The 22,991-nt window shown below is 38.8% G+C and overlaps 3 protein-coding genes across 9 annotated transcripts in view; all 3 read right to left on the minus strand.

The window, feature by feature from the left end:
• LOC148648768 (MAGUK p55 subfamily member 4-like) overlaps positions 1-16,593 on the minus strand; it is a 36,368-nt gene extending 19,775 nt beyond the window's left edge. For both annotated transcript variants that reach the window (XM_088606677.1, XM_088606676.1), the window contains exons 1-6: positions 16,064-16,593; positions 13,472-13,574; positions 12,217-12,338; positions 10,805-10,882; positions 10,304-10,384; positions 9,583-9,714 (exon numbers count right to left, since the gene is read on the minus strand). In XM_088606677.1, the coding sequence (XP_088462803.1) occupies positions 9,583-9,714; positions 10,304-10,384; positions 10,805-10,882; positions 12,217-12,338; positions 13,472-13,526 (468 nt within the window). In that variant the 5' untranslated portion in view covers positions 13,527-13,574; positions 16,064-16,593. The remainder of the gene's footprint in view (positions 1-9,582; positions 9,715-10,303; positions 10,385-10,804; positions 10,883-12,216; positions 12,339-13,471; positions 13,575-16,063) is intronic.
• LOC148648769 (uncharacterized) lies at positions 500-6,009 on the minus strand. The gene is made up of 2 exons (XM_088606604.1): positions 5,742-6,009; positions 500-4,944 (listed from the first exon to the last, which is right to left on the minus strand). Exons 1-2 carry the CDS (start codon positions 6,007-6,009, stop codon positions 4,280-4,282), a joined length of 933 nt encoding a protein of 310 aa, XP_088462730.1. The 3' UTR covers positions 500-4,279.
• Positions 16,594-18,548: 1,955 nt separating the features above from the next.
• LOC148648770 (alsin-like) overlaps positions 18,549-22,991 on the minus strand; it is a 58,934-nt gene continuing 54,491 nt past the window's right edge. For all 6 annotated transcript variants that reach the window (XM_088606685.1, XM_088606687.1, XM_088606682.1 and 3 more), the window contains one exon: positions 18,549-22,552. In XM_088606685.1, coding sequence (XP_088462811.1) covers positions 22,514-22,552 — 39 coding nt within the window. In that variant the 3' untranslated portion in view covers positions 18,549-22,513. The remainder of the gene's footprint in view (positions 22,553-22,991) is intronic.

Here is a 22,991-nt window from a genome sequence, read left to right on the forward strand (position 1 = left end):
AAATGTCATTTTTAAATTGGAAAGAAGGGGGTATCCACAATTACAAGAGCCCTGAATTCTGCACATTAATACACTGTCTATGTTATTATAATTCTATGTTATATTGCAGCTGGCATAATAACTGCAATCTGCAATATAACCAAGTAGACTTGAATATTGACCAAACATTACACAGATCATGCACATGAGAGTTACTGCAAACAAAATTTAAAGCAGCCTCTAACTTTGAAACCCGCCCGTTTCGCCATTTCCTAAGCAGAGGTGGAAGTAGGAAGAAAGCCATAATGACCCAACAATGAGAACTGTCACGGTCATTTTAAAAACGTAACCCTGTGGATTGTTTTCCTTTTTACTTGAGTGGCATCCATGTTGTGTGTCAGCAAGGTTTCAGCACTTGACATTGACTTCGATGCCACTTATACAGTAGTAGTCCTATCACCGATGATTATGCCCCCCTAAAAGCTAAACACAACTACCAAAAAAGAAGAAGAAAACCATCTGTATTTTTATTTCCGTTTTTAATGATTAAACACAGTGATCAGGCACAACACTGTGGTGTTAACAGGTACAATGAATGAACACAGAATGACAAAAACGGCACTCTTAACATCAGACATGAGCAAACACGCATGAAGCCACAGAGAGCTTTGAGACACCTCGTAATGACGTTGGTGGGTGACAAATCCTGGTTAGGGGCTACTCACCTCCCTCAGGAATGCCATCAATCCCTTTTAATTCCTTCCACATGGAGGCAGAGCTCTTATCCATCGCCTTTTCCAAACAAAAACACACGAGATGGGCCATGAAACTAAGATGTGAAAGAACCAGCTGTCCAACAAGACGATCAAAAGAGGGATGTCTTAGCTGTAGGTCCATGCCATTAAGATTGCAGTAGGGAGTCCACTGCATTCCATCCACTTGTTACAGCAGAAGGAACTGTGCAAAATCCTTCCTGATATTGTATTTCTGATACAGAAAAAAGTAGATAAAAGTAATATACCAGTATGTTTTTGGACTGTGGGAGGAAACCGGGACATCCAGAGGAAACCCAGGGGAACATGAGGAGAATGAACAAGTTCCACACAGACAGAAACCCAGGTCCTCAATGCTAAACACTGTGCCACAATGCCACCCTTACTTTAATATACTGTATTCAGACAATTTTAATTAATTTATCTCAAGACACTTTCCAATTGAATAATTTAATATGACATTTAATTGATCTACAGTACTGCCATTAACAGGAAATGTTTCGAATCCAACCTGTTTCCCTTTATACAGGGAACTGTTACATAATAAACAGACACTGGACATTCCACTGGAGTTATTCCCTTGTAATATCAATTTCCTTTTAAAGTCACAGGAAACACATGGCTATATCCTCGATCCAAAAAAATACACACAAAAAAAAATCAAATAAAATAAGACAAGGCTACTCTGACACACTCATTTGGGTGAAATTCAAGATCTTAACAGGAGGTCACAAATTAGGGTTTTGTCATGTGCTTGACACCTGCCATAGTTTTTTTCTATCTTTCCACAGCATCCTTTTTTTTTAACGAAAATACCTTTCACCCACTTTATTTTCACTGAATTGAGCTGGGCAGGACTAAGCATGCTGTGTTGTGCAAACTGAGCTGTATATTTCCTGTAGGCCATGGATGCTGCAGATATGTAAAACTGTATCTGATGCATCCACAGGGATAAGAGTTTTAAAGTTTCTTAAAAAAACTTCAGAGAGTACATCAAGGGAACCAAATACTTGAACATATCTTCTTTCTGTTGTCTTTTGTGTAGGGGGAAATAGAAAAATTAGGATTGTCATAAACGTTTCACAAGCATGGTCCACCATATGAAGCAATCTGCAGGTAAAATATTCCTAGACACGTTAGGCTGGAATAGTTTATATATCTTACAGATATCTTATTATAGATATCTGCTGTATCTTAGTACAGATCTGTAATATCTTATTACAGATATCTGCCAACTTATTAGTTTGGCAATTCAACTCGCATCATTTTTCTCAGCTTCATCTGCCTTTCCTCTTCATGATTATCCCATTGCAAAGCGTCTCCAGAGCTTTCTCTCTCTTGGTCGGTCCTAATCCTGAGCTTTTTGAGAAGTGGAACAGCAAAACTGACTCAAGTGAGGCAGACTACAATGGAGTGAGATGGGAGTAAATGTCAATTTTCCTGTCAGCTTCTGATGCAATGTACAGTACACTTCCGCTATGCAGTAAACTGATATTTACACTTGATTATTCAATTCAAGTGAGAAAACTAAGATCTGACCTATAATGGGCTATAACACTTCCTGTATACCCACTTGAATGCTAAACCTAAGCCCAAAAATGCAGGTACATTATTAATGATCCACCTTTGTAAATGTCAAGAACAGAACAGAAGTGGCTTTTATGCCACTCTGCCAATTTCATCTGCCACGATGTCACAGCAGACTTGACAGTCATTATCAACAGTAACCGGCAGACTGTAGATCATCCATAATTTACTACTTGAAACTGGGGATTGTAAAACCTTTGAAAGCATGCGTCACAGTGAATGCACAGAGCATGTACCCCCAAACTCAATTGGCGAAGATGGTACAGGTCTCGGGCACAGAATCCTACAGCTAACAGGCTGCAGAATAAAAGATGGATGGTCCAGTGATATGGGCACAAATGACTGATAATAGAATACTACAATTGAAGCTTATGAAAAACTGCCTATGGCAAAACTCACGTTCCATTGTTCAGTCTCTGTTCACTGTTCTGAATTTTAGATTGCCCTTCCTGGAGCTGTGGCTGAACTGTTAGGGGGCGAACAAGCTTAAGGATTGTTCGATCTTGTGTATCATTAGATATGTACGGTATTATAAAGCAGAGCAAGAGAAAAAAAAATGCATTCAAACAGGGATATTTACAGGACAAGTGTAACTTTCTCTGTTTGTCCCAGAAACAAGGACTGCTCTGAAAATAAAGGAAATCATTCGTTTCTTGGCTTTGTCTGGCCTTTTGCACATATCTAACGGAACTTGAATCAAATAATCAAACAGGAGACCAGACATGTCTTTCTGTGATTTACTTCACTATTTTATGTTAAATTCCTTCTTTGCCAATCTATCAAGGTACTGCCTATCAAAACCTACAGTTTGAGACACTATTACTCCACGGTTCTTATCTGTGATTAATATTTATAGCCAGTGTGTAAAATAATGTTCAGCCCATCAGCTACTAATAAAGAGGAACATTTTATACTTTTCTTATGCATATTTACAGATAATGTGAGACACCTAAAATATTATTGGACCTTATTACATGGACATATGCAAAAATATACTGATGCAATTAAAAAAAACAACAGTGGAAGACTTGTATTAATCCATTGTGTACATAAAGTTTAAAGTAGTTCAAGTAGGGAGCTGCGTCAGCATGCGTAGGCTGCAAAGGAACAAGTAAAGGTTTATTCCATGCTGAAAAGAGAAGAAAGGAAACAGAATGTTTTGGCTGTGGAGCCTTCTTCGGGTGTGAGACACCTTCTTCTTCTTGACACCTGAAGAAGGCTTCACGGCCGAAACGTTGTGTTTTGTTTTCTCTCTTTTTGGCATGGAATAAACCTATTACTTATACAGTATAATACTATGTTGCAAAATCTTTGTCAAGAAACATACTTTGCTGTAGATTCAAGTGAACCCAAACACTCAGCAATATAAGGATGAGATCCATGAGCTAATGATTCTTTCCTTTCGTATAAGAACTGTCGATTTTCCACACAGTGCTATTATTATAATGGAATGACTTCAACAAAATGGTGCTGAATTCTTGCTTTGGCCAGCTTCTCCTCACCTCAGTCCAACAGAACAACTGTTCTGTTGGGAGCAACTTGCAAATACCAACAACTGGAGAGAACTCTGACAAGCCAACATTCACTAGCTACACAATCTAACCCAAAGGATGGAGTCTATGTATCTATACTATACTGATTGTATTAATGCTTAGGGCATTTGACTTGTGTAATATCTCGTAATGAAACCGATTCATATAGATTCCTTGGATGTGTATTTGGTCCATATTTTCCATGATTTTGTTGTCTATGTGATTTCATCCATCAGACCTCATTATTGCATTTTTTTGTGCATCAGTATACAAGCATCCTGTGTATGTGTACATACGCTTAAAATACTGTACAGTATGTCTGGCTGTCGTACTGATCAGGTTGAAAAGGAGGTGGTTTCTGCCTTCATGTGGAAGAAAAGGTGGGGAAAGACGAGATTGGGGAAGCAGTTATTTCTTCTTCTTTTTGACTGATAGGCAGCCCATCTTGCATTGCTCAGTGGCTGGCCTCAGGTCCCACAAACCATTAGGCAGGCGTACCGGATGGTCAGCCCTCAGGAAACTCTGCTGCTTCTGCTTCACCCCAGCCTTCACAAAAGAGCGACTAGGAGCTTGAGGTTGACTGCAAGCTGTCGTGCCGTAAATAAACTCGCTGAAAGAACCCGACGAGGAAGAGGACGAAGACGTGGATGTCTCCCTGCGGGCCAACTCTGGCAAACTGCTGGCCAAGATGAGGTCCTGTAGCCTGTCGACAACCCCCATCAGCAGGTTCAAGGCCTGGGTGTTCTCCTGCATGGTCTCTGACATCATCTCAGTGGCAGCAACCATCTTCTCTCCTAGGAGCCTGATGTCACTAGTGGCCCTGTCCACAGTACTGGCCACAGAATGCACTGAAGACCTCAGCTCCTCCACGCTCTCCTGATGGGACAAGTCTGGAGGACAGTGGACTTCAACGAACCGTGTCTTCCTATTGGCATGGTTTAATGGACTTGGTGGTGCCGTGTGAACACGTCGACTGCAGCCAGGAGAGTCATTCGTGGCTGCTCTCCGACAACCCTGGTGCTGGCGAGAAGGACTTTCCTCTGACTCGCTGTCAATTTTTTCAATTGCGTCATCTCAGAGCAAAAACAAAGGAACAATATTAATATGTGAGAAAAACTTGCAAGTCCAATTTAATTGCACCCCTTGAACCCTCAAATTAATACCAGTTCTATTGTATTGGACACGGTAACAATAGCGCGACCCCCAAAGGAAATTAATGCTTGAAACTTTATCATGATTAACCTATAGTGTGGATTAAAATACATGCTCAATTTCAAATGAGATAAGACATAATGTGAGATACATAACATGGTCCAAATACATAATGAGAGAATTAACTATCTAAAATCAAGACCTGTTGTCAAATACCCATGTGAATTAGTGCCAAACAATACATGTTTTGTCATCTTTTTGGCACTATAAGGTCAACCTATAGATTAGTGATGGCTGTGTCTTCAGTGTTGCACGCTGTTGATCCTTAGAGACACAGACAAAGAGTTTTCAAATAAGGACAGGCCCAAAACTGAAACTTATCAGCATGGATTGGGACAGGTTCCTTTTCTGACCCTACCGGCCCTGAATAGTTTGTTCCTGTTCTAGCAAGCTCTACCATATAAAGACAGCCATCTTCTCAGGAAATGAAAATCCCATCTTTCTTTTGCAAACGTGATTCACATGTCAGATTTCTGCATGGCTGTTTAATTGGTGTCTGCATGATGTCCACAGCATACATGCTATATATATGTACAGATTGATCTTGGCTGAATATAGTACTTAGTATTTTGTTACAGTTAATGTTACAGTGCTTTTAATTGTAATATGTCACGTGTCTGTGAAAAGGTGCTTACAGAAACAATCTCTGAGCTCTTACCAATCGCCACGGACTTGCACAGAGACGCAGAGGAGCTGTTGACACCCTCATCCCACAGAGCTGTTCTCTGCCTGCGGAGTTGACAATTTCCCGGTGTCTCAAACTGAGGTTTGACATGTAGGAAACCAGATTTCCTGCTCCTCTCCCCCGGCTTCCTGCTGGCAAAAAGCAGCTTCTCTTTGGTGTGGCGCTTCAAGATGTCCCAGCTCTTCTTGAGACCACTGCAGTTTTTCTTGGTAGGAGAGACAGGGATAATACTCTCCCTCATTTCTCACAGATTGGATTGTGCTGGAAGCTGAGACTTGGTAGGAATTTGCAGTGATGTTTTGCAAAGTTCTTTGGGCCACTGAAACCGACTTTAATTGGATACAGTATGCTGACACTGTGTGCTTGATTTTTAATTGATTACCTCAGACCAAGGTTGTGTAGGGAAAAAGCAGGGTTAAACAGGGTTATAGATAAGGAGAAGACTCAAAGAAAAAATGTTCTCTTTTAGGTTGAAATCTGTAGGGTGGAGATGCAGAATGCACCTTTTCTTGAGTGATTAGAATCCCAGGATTAAGACAAACTCCGATTTAGATATCCACATAAAGAACAGATTTGCAGCTCTGATGCACACATTTGATCGATTAAAAAAAGCTGACATTTTTATCCAAACCATCTTATAGCATTTAGGAGCTGAACTATGTATAATTGGTACCCTCTGCAATAAAAGGACATTTGCAGAACTTCTCATCCAAAGGAAACTTGCTCAGCACAGTGAAACAGTGGTACAGTTAATGCTTGAATCCGTATTCACCTCATAACAAGTTCTTTATATTGATCACTGAGTCATAGAAATAAGCCTAACCTGTGTACACAGGTTATCCAAGCCATGGAATTACAATGAGACCATGAGACACTTTAGCCTTTTTCCTGCTCCTATTGACCCTTATCAGTTTTGTTCAAAACAATACAAATTATTTTGTCCTTTTCTCTTCAGTGGAATACGAAACATATATAAAATATGTGTAAAAAAAATCATAATTCAACAGATTTCACAGACATCCTGTGAATTCAGATTTACATGATTTTCATGTTGACTCATTCTTTCTTTTGTGTATGTTTCCAAAACTACATACACACAGGGTTATAGGAAAGAATAATTTTCCCATTTCCATTTTGACATTTTGAAATAATCATCAAATTTCTTTTTGGAATCTACATGTAATAGAAAATATTAAAAAATAATCTCTTACTCAGCTGTGTATGATTATTGTGGATGGCATGAATGTTGTGCTGGACAAATCTCTTAAGATCAGTTAATATCTTCAGATGGCCACTGACTCTTCAGCCAGTTAGCCACCTTGAACGGGCAATTCCTGCTGAATAACTTCTTTGTGAATGTCAATACAGCAGAACTAAGGTCATTGCAGCTCTGTAGACAGTAAGCCACAATGATAATAATGCCAGACAAAACCTTTAACAATTACCTTTAAGTTATGAAGGGATTTGTCAATTATTGATTGACAATGGATTACTCTCAACCCAGATTGTTGGATGATCATGAATGATCAGGAAGCAAAAATGAATTTTTTGGTCATTCAAATATCACATGGTCCACTCCTGAGCATGTGTGATGGTTTTCCAAGGAAACATACTTGAAACTTCACTGGATAGATGGGATGCAGGCAGTATTGTTTTAAGCGAAACAGGTTTAGCAATGTGATTATCTTTTTCCCAACTGTGCATCCCTTTACATGTGATAAATATATGAGTGTTTGTCTAATGTTTGTTTTTATTACTAAAGAAAAAAAGGCCAAATACTATACAAACCTGTTAAATGATTCAGTTTCCTGATTGCAGCTGAACTGATACACCAGACAGCTACATGGAGAGAGAGTGGAAAAAACATCTAATCCCTCTAAATCCCAAAATGTATTTACCCTTTGTGTGTGAAGATTTTCTTTGAAGCCTGATTTACAGAATATTAACATTCTTCAAATAAAATTTAGGTTTTTTTTCTTCTTCTAGTGAGAATAAGACAGCGCACCATGCATACAGAGAAAATTATATTAAGGTGCAGTTGACGCTCTCAGATAACAAACCCTCTGTCTCATTCTCTTTCAGAAAAGAAGATTAAATTAAGAGCTATTTATATATATTTTTTTGCCATTCAACTTTCTCCTTCAAATCTTTGAGACTGAAAGAACAATGGGACAGCAGATAAAGGAAAGATGGTTAAAAGGCGTTCTGCTTGAAGCACTGAACAGATTTCACCCATGAGTAAGAAAATTAAAAGCAAGAAAGCGGTGGTCTACAATGAATTCATAAATCAGTTAAGGGATACATGTACTTAATAAAACAAGCAATATGAAACAGGGTTCAATTCAACAAAGGGAAGATAATGAGTAGCAATCACCTTTTTACTGGTAAAAAGGAAGTTATAAAGGCTAGGAGGGGATATTAATGGGAAGGTTTTATATGAAAAAAGGGAAATGACCTTATTAAGTGCACATTTCACTTAGCTGAAGACCTCAGGTGTATAATTACATATAAAACATATATTTTAACTTTAAAGGCAGTGCATAAGGTCTCTGAATTCTAAAAATTGGGCTTCAAAGAAGAGGACGAGAGGTTTTGCAAGCAATGAGATTAGGCTGAAGAAATGAGGGGTAAACCGGTGAGAAATACTGTCCTGCAATATGAGCACGTGCATTTTGAACACACAAACAAAAGATGTTGTACACATCTTCAGGGGTAAATGCACAGCAAGTAAAAAGACCACACCCAAAACAAGGATTCAAAATCCCCGAAGGTATTGACAAGATCAACCAAAACACAAACCAGAGACATAGCTTTTCCCAAGGAATTGTGGGAATTTCAAGCAACCTAGCCAAGGATGTTGGTGAAACCGTTACCCTGGATTCCTTTCAGGAAAGGCTCGATGAAACCCTTGACTCCTTCACCTACAGTAATCCCTCCCAAATGACAGATGAACCATAAGGCCTCCCCTCATCTGTACTCTTTCATATATTCTTAAGGGAAGCACTTTGCCTGACATCTCTGGTGACACAGCTCCTTGGTTTACTGTATGTCAGTAACAGTGAATTCCCTCACAGGAGAAAGGCAAGCTTTTCTTGTTGTGGAATTGGTATCACGGTCGTCATCCGTCATTGTCAAAGGGCGCTCTGACCTTTTATTATTAGTTTTATTCTTACGTGCCCCTGTCTCCTGTTTAACTCGTCACTATATAAGTTACATGCCTCCTAAGCTCTGTGCACAGCACTGGGAGACGGACGCCTGGAAGCCCACCTACCAGCGGGTCCTGGAGAGACTCGATGCCATAGGCTTCCTCACGGCGTCCTGACCATCTGGGTCTGGTACTCGGAGCGGCTGGCCTCGTCATCGTGTTTTTAACTTCCCTGTTCCTGTTCTGACGCGGTTCCTGTTTTTTAACTGTTTGTCTTGGATCGATCTCCCGGCTCCCCGGACTTTGGACTCCCACTGGACTTGTTTGCCTGCGCTCCCCCTCGGACCTGGATCACCGTCGGCACCACCCCCTGTCAGTCCTCCCATCCCTTCCTCTCTGTGTTTTCCCTATTGTCCTTCTCCAGTCTCCCGGATTATACCGTCTGCATAGGGTCCTAAACATGCACTACACAGGAGGCAGGACTGGCTCCAGTTACAATTGGTAGCTATTGCGGAGCGCTGTACAGCATGGGCCTGGGGCCAGAGAAATGGTCAACAGGTATTTCCCATAAGCTGCATGAACCAAAATGGGGGTGGAGAGGTTTTCATGCAGTCTTTATTATCACCTAACTTACTTGAAATAGACATCGACATATGCTTGTTTCCTTACCAGTGGCTGTTTGTTCTTCACGAGGCACACGATTCGCATGGCCTCTTCTTCTTCAGGAATTTTATCTGGCAGGGGTGGGAGAACCGGTTCGAAGTCTTTCTGGGCCACTGTGTCGTGGGCAGACAGGACTGCCTAGGAGCAGAATTAAATGGGATTACATTCCTTGTTCGTTTTCAAAAAGTGACTTTCCAACCGTTGCTGAATCGCATATAACCCAGATTTCCTGTATCGACATGCTAGAGAACTGTGGGATGATCAAATGATCTGGAATAAGAAAAAAAAGCTGAGAGAATCTTTCTGTTAGGAGCTTTTTTGTTTACCTCAGTGCAGATATACCTCTTCATTTGCTGCAAGTCTTTATAAAAATACAATGATTCCAATCTTGATGGAAACAAAAGCAATATTGGCAAAACTGGTGTGGGCAGTACAATAATATTAATCATATAATAAATATTAATCGATTTGACTGAAACGTTCAGGGGAGGCATGGTGGTGCAGTTAGCATTGTTGCTTTTCAGCACTGAGGCCCTGGGTTTAATTCTGGATCTGGGGTGCTATCTACGTGCGTGGAAATTGTATGGTCTATGTAAGAGCAGAATGCTTTGAAAGCGTTTTTTGTTGGCAGAATGAACAGGATGACCATCGTTATGTATAGCCTGAGAGGGAAGTTAACACTGCAGAACAGATTTACTTGGGTGGGTAAAGTTTGTCATTTGCTTACCTGCATGTGTGGGTTTCTTAACAGTATCAGGAGCTCTCTGGCATCAGGAGAAGATGCTGACATTCGTAAGTCAGACATAACCTGGAATAAAACACATTGAAGCATGAGGTATTGTTTTCTTCATTCAAACAGTAGCAAAAGCTGAGGCAATAATAGAAATGTCATGTGGTGAAAGCAATGGCTCATTTTTAATTAAAAAAAATTGAAGAAAAATTTCCTTTTAATTCCTTTTAATGTGGTTTTCTCATTAAGTAGTAATCTATTCCAACCTGTTTTTTGTTGCATTGTTAAAACAGTACTTGTATTCCAAATAACATGCAATGCGGGGCTTTCAGTGCAAATACATGTTATAATTATTGAAAATATGACTTATGTCTTATGAAATTATGAAATATAGCTCGTTCTCCTTATTGAACCTCGAGAGTGCAACAAGTACTGTCCCGTTTAAACCCATGTGGTCTCACAAACTGTCACAGAACAGGGTCAGAACTGTAGTCTTACCTCCTGGGAGAGTCCAGATGCATAAGGCAGGAAGGGACTCGGGTTTCTCTGCAAGTACTGCTGCAGACACTCATATACCTGGAAGGAGAGACACATCGGTTGAAGACTGCGGCTCGCAAACAGGCCTGCCTGTACATGCAATTTCTTTATATAAAGGCCAGAGTGCATCTTTAACAAGCTGATCAGCTGTGAAGCTGATTGCTGCAACTAAGGTTGCCTGTTCTTTCAGTTAATGGTTGGATAAGATATTTTAGCTATTTACATAATAGTATCTAAGCAAGTTAGAAGGTTTGAGTGGCTTTCCCCTGTTGGTAATCTTTCTTTTGGACTCTGGTTCTTGTGTTTACTCTATAATTTTAACAGTAGTGTGTAATACCTGAAACATTTCAAATGCCTTTGCTTTAATCACCTGTGTCAAAGTTGAGATTTAATTCGCATAGAATTAAAAATTAAAATGAACGAGGCAATAGAAATTCACAACATTCATTTTTGTTGGTGTTTGTTTCTGAGTAAACTATACTACAGAGCATTTTGTGTGAGATTGCTTTAAAATAATGAAGGGGACATATACTATGTTGCAGTTTCTCACACAAAATCTGCAGGAAGCCAAATGCATAGCCAAAGATCAGATCTTGCAATTCAGAAATTCATACCTCTTGTAACTAGTTGTTTCTATCAGAAAACATGAACGGCTCAGTTTAGAGAATGATGGGCAATACTGATCCTGTTGGGCCAGTGTACTGTATCTGCATGTTTTCATTTTACATCAGCTCTTAACAGCCTACTCATCATCAGCTCATAATTGGCTTAATGGGACTAGATTAACACCATCTCCCAGTTCACCAGGCCATGTTACTTTGAGGGGATCTAGAAAATCTGTAGAAAGACTCGTCTCCCAGGATCAGGATAGATAATTCTTGATTTAGAAACTATAATTAATGTCTCCCAATGCCCGCAGTCACATTCAATAAGTAATATGGATAGTGCAAGGGAGATTCAAAGACATTCTGAACCTAACACCCAGAAGGAAAAGCCAGAGATCAACATGCTTCAGTTGCTTGTCCACAGTTGCTTGGCCTATGTTTAGAGTCCTCAGACATCCAAGCTCAATATTTCAGATTGTTTTGTTCTTGTGCATCTTTAATGGGTACAGTGGGCTCTAACAAAGACCAAGAAACAAAGTCTCTCTTCTACAGTAATTCTCCAGTAAGTGTCTACAGTTTAATTTTGTGGCAGTTTCTGAATATATTATAAAGTCATGACTTTAAACAGTTCGTGAGATTTTCTCTGCTTTATCAGTCTTAGGGAAATGGATGATTTGTATAAATATGCTCCTCCTTTGCTTGCGACATGTTGTCTTCAAATTGGACTTTCTGTGCAGACAGTTGAAACCGTGTTTCCTAAAACATTACCTTCAACAATGACTGCAGCCAGGGAGCGTTCAAAAGACTGTAGAGGATGTCTGCTCCATTTATGTCCCGGCTTATTGATACCTTCACTTCCTCTACTACATTTGTCAGTATCTCAGACAAACCTAAAGGACAGAGGGCAATCTTTCAGTTCTCATCATTCCAGTGTGGCTATAATTATTGTATTACTGTTTAGAAAAAAAAGAGAAGGAATGACTGGGAGAAATAGGTGCAGACACACAGGAAGAGAATACAGAACACTGAGAGGCTGAGGAGAAAAAAAAGTTAGATTACTGGGGATAATCATTTAAATAGTTATTTTAAACAAGTATTACAGAATTGCTACATAACCAGTTTATGGTTGGAATAAAAAAAATATTTAGTTACGTAAGGCATATTATGATACTTGTTAAAATCTACATTTCACAAGTAATGTTATGTTTCTTTTGAAATTACATTTGATGAAGCACACAAAATTAGACATCCACTAAAACAGACTCTAAAATTGATATTTAAGACTGGCTTCAGGGGTCATTTGTTGCATTTGTAATGACTCTCACTATGCAATGGGATGGAAAAGTGTTTTGAAATACAAAGGTGTTTAAAAACCCTGATAAAAGACTCTGCATTTTTAAATATCTTATATACAGTAGAAATAAAATTTAGGCTCATTCCCAAAAGGCATATTGGAAACTTAAGTTGAAATTGCGATTTAATTCTGCTGTTTTAGGTTAATTATTCTCTCTGAAAGATGTGAATTAATAATTGTTTACATTAATAGCCAAGTAGAATTCCAGCTAGGAAGACAATAATGGTCTGTAGATGGTGATTTTATTTCCTAGAGGTGACATTTGAAGGACATTTCAAATTACATTCAACAATATTAAATACAATCTTAAATAATTTCCCCAAGTTTACAATAATATTGATATTAAGAAGAGTTTGTGACCTTTTGAGCCAAAGGAATCCTACTGTTTAATACAGCGTAAGTCAAAAATAAATAGCAAATTATAGCACTACAATAAACACTAGAATAAAATTATAAGAAGTAGTGCCACTTAATTCTGTGGTAAAGTCTATCCAAAATTGGAGGTTGAAGCATACAGTATGACAAGACAAAACGGTAAACTTAAAGATTTCTTTAAACCGGCAGTTTGTGGGCTGTTGTTCTATAATCAAGAAGTGAAACAATTTTTGGAAGAAGCAGGAAAGTTTTTTTTTTGGGGGGGGGCAGGTTTATCTTGGGAGCCTGCTTTACCATTTTCATTCAGCCCTGGGGGAGTTATGGGCTCTGCATCTATGGACTGTTTCATCCTGAGTGTTCGGCGTTCCAGCGCACTGAAGACTCTCCCTATCGGATTCTGCAAAATACACATGAAATTCAGACAGTATTTCAACACCAAGAGGAGACACAGATCCAATCTAAATGGCAGCAAAAGCAGTGTCAGGACAATTAATAAATATCCTAGAGTCTTGAATGCTTCCCAGATGTATTCCAAAGCTCCAGTGAAAACAACAGACATATCACCAAAATCCCTACCTGCCCCTACTTTTATTAAAAAAGAGAGGCAGTCCATGTCAGTAAAAACCACAGTTTTAATTCTTCATTCAATCTCATCATTCACTCACCGATTGAAAAAGTAATGTGAGCGAATTCTTTTTCTGCCTCTTTAACTGTTAGTTGTTGAAAGTTTAATATCAAAGCCATTCTTAAAATCTGAGAACTGCCTCTGTGACCCGTGAGAATGTGGGGAGGCTGCCAGTGAATTCAATAGCTCAGTTAGTGACGGACCATGGTCCTCAAAGCTCTTGTAAAAAAAAAAACAGCCCCAGAAAATGTGGGGCTTCAAAGGTGCCTTTGATTTTGATGAAAAGACAGCACAAGGAAAACAAAGCTGCTGTGCTAAGGGAATATAGCAAAATTAATTTTATTTGATAATTTTGTAAGATAAGTCCACAAGTAACATCTGTGGAAGTACATGATATTGTAATGTTATGCACCCTGTTGTTGGACTGTCTCATGACCTTTTCCTTTTTACGTTTTGCTGGGATTACTCTTTCCTGCTCCTCTCTATATAAGGTAGGGGAACTTTCTCCTCTGGCTCTTTGTCCACATCTTTCTAGGGAGTGTCTTTATCTCTGGCTCTGCCTGCATCTCTAAGCTACCTATTGTTTCTGCAATCTTTTTGAATTCTTTTTCACAGCAGTTAGATATCAGTTAACATCTGTCCATCAGTTATGAAGGCTGCAAATTAGGGATAGAGATCAAAAGTTTTAAATGTCAAATAGTCTTTAAAAAAGGTAGCTTTCAGCTCCTGCAAAAATATAGGCCATATCAGTTTACTGTATGCTTATGGGAATAATAAAAAGGAAACCCAACAAAACTCAGCTGTACTGTATCAACCTGAATTTTCCTTTGCCCTAAATACCCATACAAATCAAAACTCGATTTGTCAGACTAAAAGCTAGGATTTATGCAATGCCAATACAAAAAAACAAAATCCTAGCTTTACCATTCACAAAAAAAACATGACTGTAAACATCCCACATTTAAGGATGCCCTATGCTTGTAACAATTCGAATCAGAGCACTGATGAATGGAACTGAACACAATTCATGGTACGTTTGAAGAAAAAAAGTACACCAGGACTTAAAGATCTGCCTGTTCTGTTGTTTTAGTCAAATACAATACCTTATCTGAGGAATTAATCAACTGTAATTCACAGTGGCTCACCTTCAATACCTCAAGCCTGAAGGCTGTCAAGGATTTGAAGAGACAGTGAGGGGTATTCTAGGTCAAACCTTAGAAAAAATGCCTTAATCTGTTAGGGGTTAACTGTTATAATGACAGTTATGTTAACTGCAGGCCTTAGAGACTCAGAAAACTGTTGAACATAGAGTGTATAATGTGTGATATCTTAGACTTAAAGAATTAGAATAGTACTAAAAATCTTTTTTGAAAAAAAGCTTCAAATTGTGATTAAAGAGTTTACAGAGACTTTAATGCCAGTCTCCACTTGCTAAAACTGTGGTGTGTTTAAACAAACATTTTATGAAAGTTTAAAGATAATGTAGGCTGAAATGCAGTAAGTTAAGTACAAGTAGCAAACTTTAAGACACTTTAATTCATTGAACAGGGTAGGAAAAGAGAGCAATATCCTTTTGCTAATTGACAGGCTTGGTAGATCCAGTGAGTATACTGTAGTCCCACTGACTGGGAATGGGAAAAGACTGATACCTTCCTTGTTACACCAGCAAATGCACTGTAGATTTTCTTGTCTAGCAAATACAGTGTAACTGCAATCAAAAACCACACATCATTCTTGGACATATCTAAACATCACTATAGAGTTACACCTCTATAACGATATAACATATATAACTATATAACAGGATTATACAGAGGAAAATGAAAAACAGTGATGTTCCTTCAAAGCATGAAGGTGAAAGCCATACCTTAAGCATTTTCACTTTTACCACTAATACCCACTCTCTCAAACTGAATACACTACAGGCAACAATAGAATTCTGTTCTGGGATATTCCGGCACCTTCAGCATGTTACATAACCACAGATTATGTTGGCTGTTTTGTCTCTGCTGATGCACTGTTTAGGTTCCTAAATAGGCTAAATTACCAATGAGTGACTTGCAAACAACGAGTATTTGTATTTATTCTTCCCAAAAGCTGGGAGTACCTTCACACTGCCACCACCCCCGTGACAACATCACCCTCCAACTTTGTCCTCGCTTCCTCTCATTGAAGAACACATTTCAGACACAGCCCAATAAATAATTTGCTGCTGTGGAAAACACACTATGGTACAGTACCTCCATAACCCCGAACCTTACCTCCCTGTCTGAAAGACTCCGTTTTTTTCAGATTGCGGGTCCTGTTTTTTTTTTTTAAGGAGGGTGCTGTAGAGTCCCTTTTCTGACTTTTCTTCAGCACCAGTAGCATACGTGATTTTACTATATCCTCCCCCGGAAAACCTGCCTAATCCTGCTATATCCCACTTAATCCACTGCAACCTCCTTCTCGGAAGCACTTCAACTGGCTGGCCTCAAGCCTCAAAGCTTCTTAACGCTTTCTGCCGAGTGGATGTAAAGTAGGCCTGTGAACTCTAAACGCTGTGAAAATGAAAAAAGGAAAAAGAGATCAATTGTAAAAACTACAGTCAAAATCCAACAGCTACAACATCCACAGAATAAATGTCCTTTTTACCAGCATGATCATGGATGACACCATGAAAGAAGGCCTTGGGGGAATTTCCATCCCAAAATACTTTCGAAATACAAGCAGCAACACCAATTTTAAATAACGAATGACATAAAAACCTGTTAAAAAACAAGTCAGACAAGCAGCGTGAGTCAGTGGTAGGGGTAATCTGACAGATTGCAGGAAGAAACTGTCTCTGAATCTGGAGGTCCGTGCCTTTATGCTCCTGTAACGCTTACCAGAGGGAAGTGGGGAGAAAAGTGAGAAACGATACTTTCAGCCTTCCTGAGACTGCGAGTTGTAAAAATGTCCGCAATAGAGGCGAGCTGTACTCCAATGATGGACTGGGCTGACCTGATCACCCCCTGTAATGTCCTTCGGTCAGACAACAAGCTGCTGCCAAACCACACTGTAATACCACATGTGAGCACACTCTCGATAGCGCACCTGTAAAATGTAGTGAGGATAGTTGAAGATGGATCAAATATTTTCAACTGTCTGAGGAAGTAAAGGCGCTGTTGTGCCTTCTTGGTAGCTCCTGTTACATGCTGGGATCACGTTAAATCAATAGTAATGAGGGACACATGAACTCGAATGAGGAACTTTTATGGAACTTATGGAACTTTTATGGCTTACGTTGGTAATGCGTCGCTTTGCGATATGAAAGTTGCTGAAGATTTTCATTGAAATTGTAATGCAGAACATGAAGGCATGAGATGAGAGAATGTGAGTGGAGTTTTTAAACAAAGAAACTACAGTCAACAAGACCTGTGAGCATGTTAAATTTTAAAGAGATGAGGGCACCTCATTTGATGAGGTCATTTGTAATAAAGTTAGGAAATATCCATGTGTACGTGCACTATGACATATACTGCAATTACAGGGATGAAGTTGTACAGCTGCTTAGGTGGTGTCATAGCAATAACCTGGACTTGAACATAAAGAAAACGAAAGAGCTAATAGTGGACTTTCGGAGACACAGGCCACACACTCACAGCCCACTCAGTATTGATGGAACGGAAGTGGAAACAGTCACCAGCTTTAGGTTTTTGGGAATTCACATCTCTAAAGATCTAACCTGGACTGTGAACACTGACTCTATCATGAAGAAGGCTCAGCAGCGCCTTTATTTCTTGAGGTGCCTCAAGCGATGGGGGATGCCAATACATGTGTTGGTGAACTTCTACCGCTGCACTATTGAGAGCGTCCTCACCAACGGGATCACCGTGTGGTATGGCAACACCTCTTCGCGAGAAAGAAAGACACTGCAGAGAATGGTCAATATGGTCCAGAAGATCATCGGCTGCGGTCTCACCGAGATTAAACAGCTCTATGAGGACCGCTGCCGTGGTAGAATTCTGGCCATCACAGAGGACAGTCACCACCCAGGGCATGAGCTCTTCACCCCACTGCCCTCAGGCAAGAGATATAAGAGCATACGGACACTTACCACTAGATTCTTCAATAGCTTCTATCCACAAGCAGTGAGACTGGCGAACACATTTAGCCATCCCCCTCGGACCACACCTACACCATCACCATCTACCTCATTGTAATTTATTTATTGTATGTCTCCAGTCATTGTTTACACGTCTGTATTGTTTACATTCAAACTGTCTGCATGTTTACTTGCACATTGTCTATTGTTTGTTTGTACATTGTCTTGATGCACTGTTTGCACTTTGTTTTGTTTTTTACACTTGTTTTACAATCGAGAGACTTTCTGTAAGTAAGAATTCCATTGTACCAGTACCGGTTACATATGGCAATAAAGTTCAAGTTCAAGTTCAATTTAAGTTTTCTCTCTAGGACACAGGTGTTTATTTGTGATCTAAATCCCCATTCCAGCACACTTTAGCAGTGACCATTATAATATCCAACTCTAAAGAAAAAGAACAATTTGTGAGCAAATAAAAATGTAGAAATAATTTGGAACACTCAACTCAATATCCTTCAACCCTCCAGGATCAGAAATGTCCTGATCAATCAAATGCTTGCTTAAATAACTTGCTTAATTGATGAAGGACATCAGTGTCCATAAACAATAGCGATTTTTGGGAACCTGTAAGACATACTGGATTGGAGATTTCCTTGGAAAAAAGGAAAAAAAAACTAACATTTTCTTCAAATTGCTTTTATTAATCCTGGTTCATATTAACACTTCAGTTTCATTACTTATTAGTACAATATATACACATGATATGCATTATTGTTCTTGTAAATGATAGAAAAAAACATAGTAATTGTGAGATCGAACGTCCGAGATTATACTATGTTAGCAATGGAAAATGGAGAATCTGGATTTTCTTTCACTGAAGAAGTGAAAAGCACTGACAAAATGTGTAATGCAACACACCAGTGTTAAATGCACCGCAAACTGTTTTTAAATAAACTTTTAGGAAAAGAAAACGTTCAGAGCAGTATCTGCAGAAAAAGTGTGATTTCTAAATAGAAATTTCAATATAAACCAACTCTGCACTCACACTTAATTTTAAGAAAATGGAATGATTTCAGCCCATCTTTTTCAATATCAACTAATTTCAGTTCAGTGGGGAAAAAATGGTTACGAGGAAGATGATGAAAGCCTTTGCATAAACCATCTTTACTAGAGTTTCACCTTCACCTTTGAGAAGACAGTAGGTGACCTTCCACTAAAAATAAGGGCCAATATGACCTTAATAATAAATTAAGATAAAAGATTCAAAAACAAAACGCCAATACAACAGATTCACGTTCTTTCAGCATATTAACAGACTTGCAATAAATCCTAATAAAATCATATGACATTTCATAAATACCCACACAATACCAGTGCATGTTTCTACAGTATACAGTTACCTTCTTACAGAGTAGCTAGCTTCTCCAAGGCTTTGCGCCTACTTATGAACAACAATTAAGCAAAGACCATGTATTGTATCTTTAGACCTTTTCAATGAGAAGAATGCATTACAGTGCAATTTTAAATTGTGCTTGCTGGTGTGTGTACGGCAATTAGAAAGAAAAACCTGGTCAGAAAGGGATCGGCACAATTGCTTGGAAAGCAATCGTTATCTTGATTTGCAGCTGGTATCCTTTGTTTTATCCTTAAATGCAGTTCAGCTAATTAATGTCATTAACACTTGTCTTAAAGCATTGGCATACTCCCTTTCTGACCTCAGATATATGCTTACCATGTAAGTGACATTTCACGTTGATCCAGTTCTTTAGTATATGTAAATATAAATCACATTGCATTTATCATTCTTTCAGAGATGGAAGGTGGCTATGTACAAATACTGAAAAACAGGGACAATCAAATGAGTTTTTTAGTATTTGAATGTACACTAAATAAAGTACGGTGAACTACTGTATAGTGAAGCATCGTCATGTTTAGGCTTCTCCCTAAATCGTCAAACTGATAATGATTTGCCAGGCACCCAGGTGGACCACTGCAATTAATCTGGATTAATTAGTCTTTGCAGACATGCAGGACAGCTTAACTCAAAACTGTCCATCCAATCCACGCTACAGCAGGACCGGTCTCATATCGGCCTCATTCCTTCATTGATCGTTCGCACGACCAGTTTAAAATGTTAAGGTAGGGCACTGGAAGCAAAGCTTGGCTTTGAGCATGGTTATCACTCTTTTTTCATTGTTTAGAAAGAACTCCCCAATTTTCCAAGACAATGCCAGTTAGGAGTTTTTAGCTGGAACCTAGCTGGAGTTGACAGGAATTTAAAAAAAAACTAGAGAAAAAAAGCTTTGAATGTCATACTGGGATGTAAAATGTAAAATTATGAGTCATTCTGTTCTGGAAATACATTGCAGACCACAAGACAGTCAAGCATCAAAAGGCTTGTTTATTAATGCTATATTTGTTAAACAACACCCACTACATCATCCGTAGTCTGGATATCCATCAAATACCACTGAGGGAGAGGGGTGCTGAACTGCATATACTGTACTGTACACCTTGGTTACAGTATGTGATAAAAATGCATGTATTAAACAAAAAAGGAAAGCAAGTTTAAACCCATCAAGAATCATACCACGATTGACACCACATTACAAGGCAGCTATTGCGTTTTCCGCTCATCCATTTCTTAACCACTTTATCCCATACAGGGTTGCAGGGGTGCTAGGGCCTTTATTGCATTACAAAAATGTATATAAATTTATTTTCAAAGTAGTTTTAATTGTAACCCTTTTAATCTGCTTATGTATTCTGGTCATTGTCTTCAAAATTGTTCACTCATTTCTGCACCAAAGGACTTTATATCATACCCAATAATTAATAATAGGACTGGGTGATTCCCTTTCAATAGAAACAATGGTAGGGGGAATTCAAACTTACTGATCTTTAAATACAACCTGGAACCTATAAACTAAAATATGGCACCACAAGAAGGAAGAACACTATGAAGACATCTTACAGTCCTGCAGAATCTCCAACTTTTTTGACTCATATACTGTATGGCACACAGGAAATTCATATTTCATACAGAAATGTCTAGGAAATTAGTAACACTAACCTGGTAAAACAATCACCAAGATTTACACCATAGTGGATATGAAGCACTATTCCGTTGGTTTTGTGCAGTATTATAGCACCACCTATTGTTCAGACAAGCAGAAATAAAAATGATGTAAAAAGGAGACTTCTGGCTTTGCTCCTACCTTTAAGTTGAAGCAAAAAGCTTTTAAAAACAATCTGATCTAACCCACGGTAAGGGATTTTGTAAGGGATCAGAACATGCTTGCCTGAATAATACAAAGTTTTTCTGCATTTATCAGAACATGTTAGAAGCCTGTCTATGTATACTTCTGATTGTTTGGACAATTATTTGTGGAATATGTAGTTCGATGGGGTACAATGCTTTATAAAGCCAAATAAAGTCAAAGAAGGTTCCTTTGTAAATTAAAAAACACGGCACAGCCATCTCTCGGAAATAGATAACTATAACATACATTTAACTAAAAATGAACAAGGACAGGATTTTCTATACACAAGAAAGACCCTTGGAGAAATTTCCGAGGTCACCTACATGATCGCTGTTGTCCTAATGCTGAAGTTAAATCCTGAGATTTTCATAACTGATTTTCGATGATTCCTTCCCAGTAATCCCTGTAAAAACCAGAGTCTTAGATGGATAGAACATGAGATGTTTTTTTTAGAGAGGATAAGAGGGGCATGGCACTCTCTTTAAAACACAGGAGGCATACTGTAGCTGAATGTGGCTTTCATCGCATCAATAAGCATAAGCAAACCTACTTACTGTTTTGACATATTATCTATAATTCACTGTTCATTTCACGGAAGTAGTTCAAAGAACCTTGAAATTGTAAAACTGTGACAGATGGAGCACCCCTATATGAATAAATTAAGAGTAACAATATCTAATAAGGTTATACAGCAGCCTGATTGCTTTGTCCTGTATGTGCAGTTACACTACTAGTTTTCTACAGTGAATGTTCCTTGCAGGTCATACTCTCTTTATGAGGCAGAGGTGCAGGACTGCAGGTCAGTGTTTCATCTTTAGCTTCTTTAGGCAAAAAGAAACCATGGATGATGTAGGGAAACATTTCTTTTCAAACAAGATTCATGAAAAATAATGTACTGTCTTTCTCAGCATTCTTAAAACCTCCCCAGTCTGAAGATTATTTTACACAAGACACAGTATTGCTCCTCCACAAGCAAAGAACCACTGAGTTCACTTTACTATAGGTAAGAAATATTTAAAGGTGATGTAGGAAAGTTTGGAAGCTCGTACAGGTGAGGTTTAGAGGATATTCAAAAATAAAATAAAAAGAACTCTTCCTTCAGTGCAGGAAGCCCGGACCAGATCCCCCACTGAAATGAAGGAAAACTTCAAAATTCTGAGACGTCATTCAGGAGACTGAATAATTAGTCCATATAGTTTTTAGAAATTCATACTAAAAGCAACCCAGTGGCACCAGCATAGAGGTGTAATGTTTAAAAGAATCTTGTTTCAGCCCTCTCTTTATGCTCCATAACTGGGTATCAGAAAGGCCAGCAAGTGACCTCGATTTCTCCTCTCAGGTACCCTTGCTGGAATCTTCAAGGAAACTGGGAGCTTCAAGTCTTATGTGATCTTCTCATGTTGGATCTGGTAGTAGCAAGCCTGGATTGAGAAAAGGAAACATTTCAGAACATTTGATCCCTGGCCAAACTGGGCTGACAGCTGAAAGCAAGGAACAGAAGGTAACGAAACAGAAGATATGCATTCAAAGATAAACTCTTTTCACCCGCAAGGAACCAAACACAAACAATACCCTTTGCAATAGAGGAAAGCATGATTGCTGTTCCATACCCTGGACAAGAGGTCTTGGTGATGCGATTAATACTTTGCACGTAGCGGCTCTGGATTCTAGTTTTGATCGATTATGACTAGAGAACTTTTTCGACAACATTTATATTTCTAACTGAAAATGCATTGAATAGAATTCTAAAGACATATAGATGGTAAAGAAGCATATTTTAAAATGTGCTTTTACAGACAGGGAAGTAGTTATAACCCACTCAGGATTCACAGTAGATACACAGGTTCAGTTTAGTATCAA

The sequence above is a fragment of the Lepisosteus platostomus genome, chromosome 14, assembly GCF_059453375.1.
Source record: "Lepisosteus platostomus isolate fLepPlt1 chromosome 14, fLepPlt1.hap1, whole genome shotgun sequence".
Taxonomy (NCBI): Eukaryota; Metazoa; Chordata; class Actinopteri; order Semionotiformes; family Lepisosteidae; genus Lepisosteus; species Lepisosteus platostomus.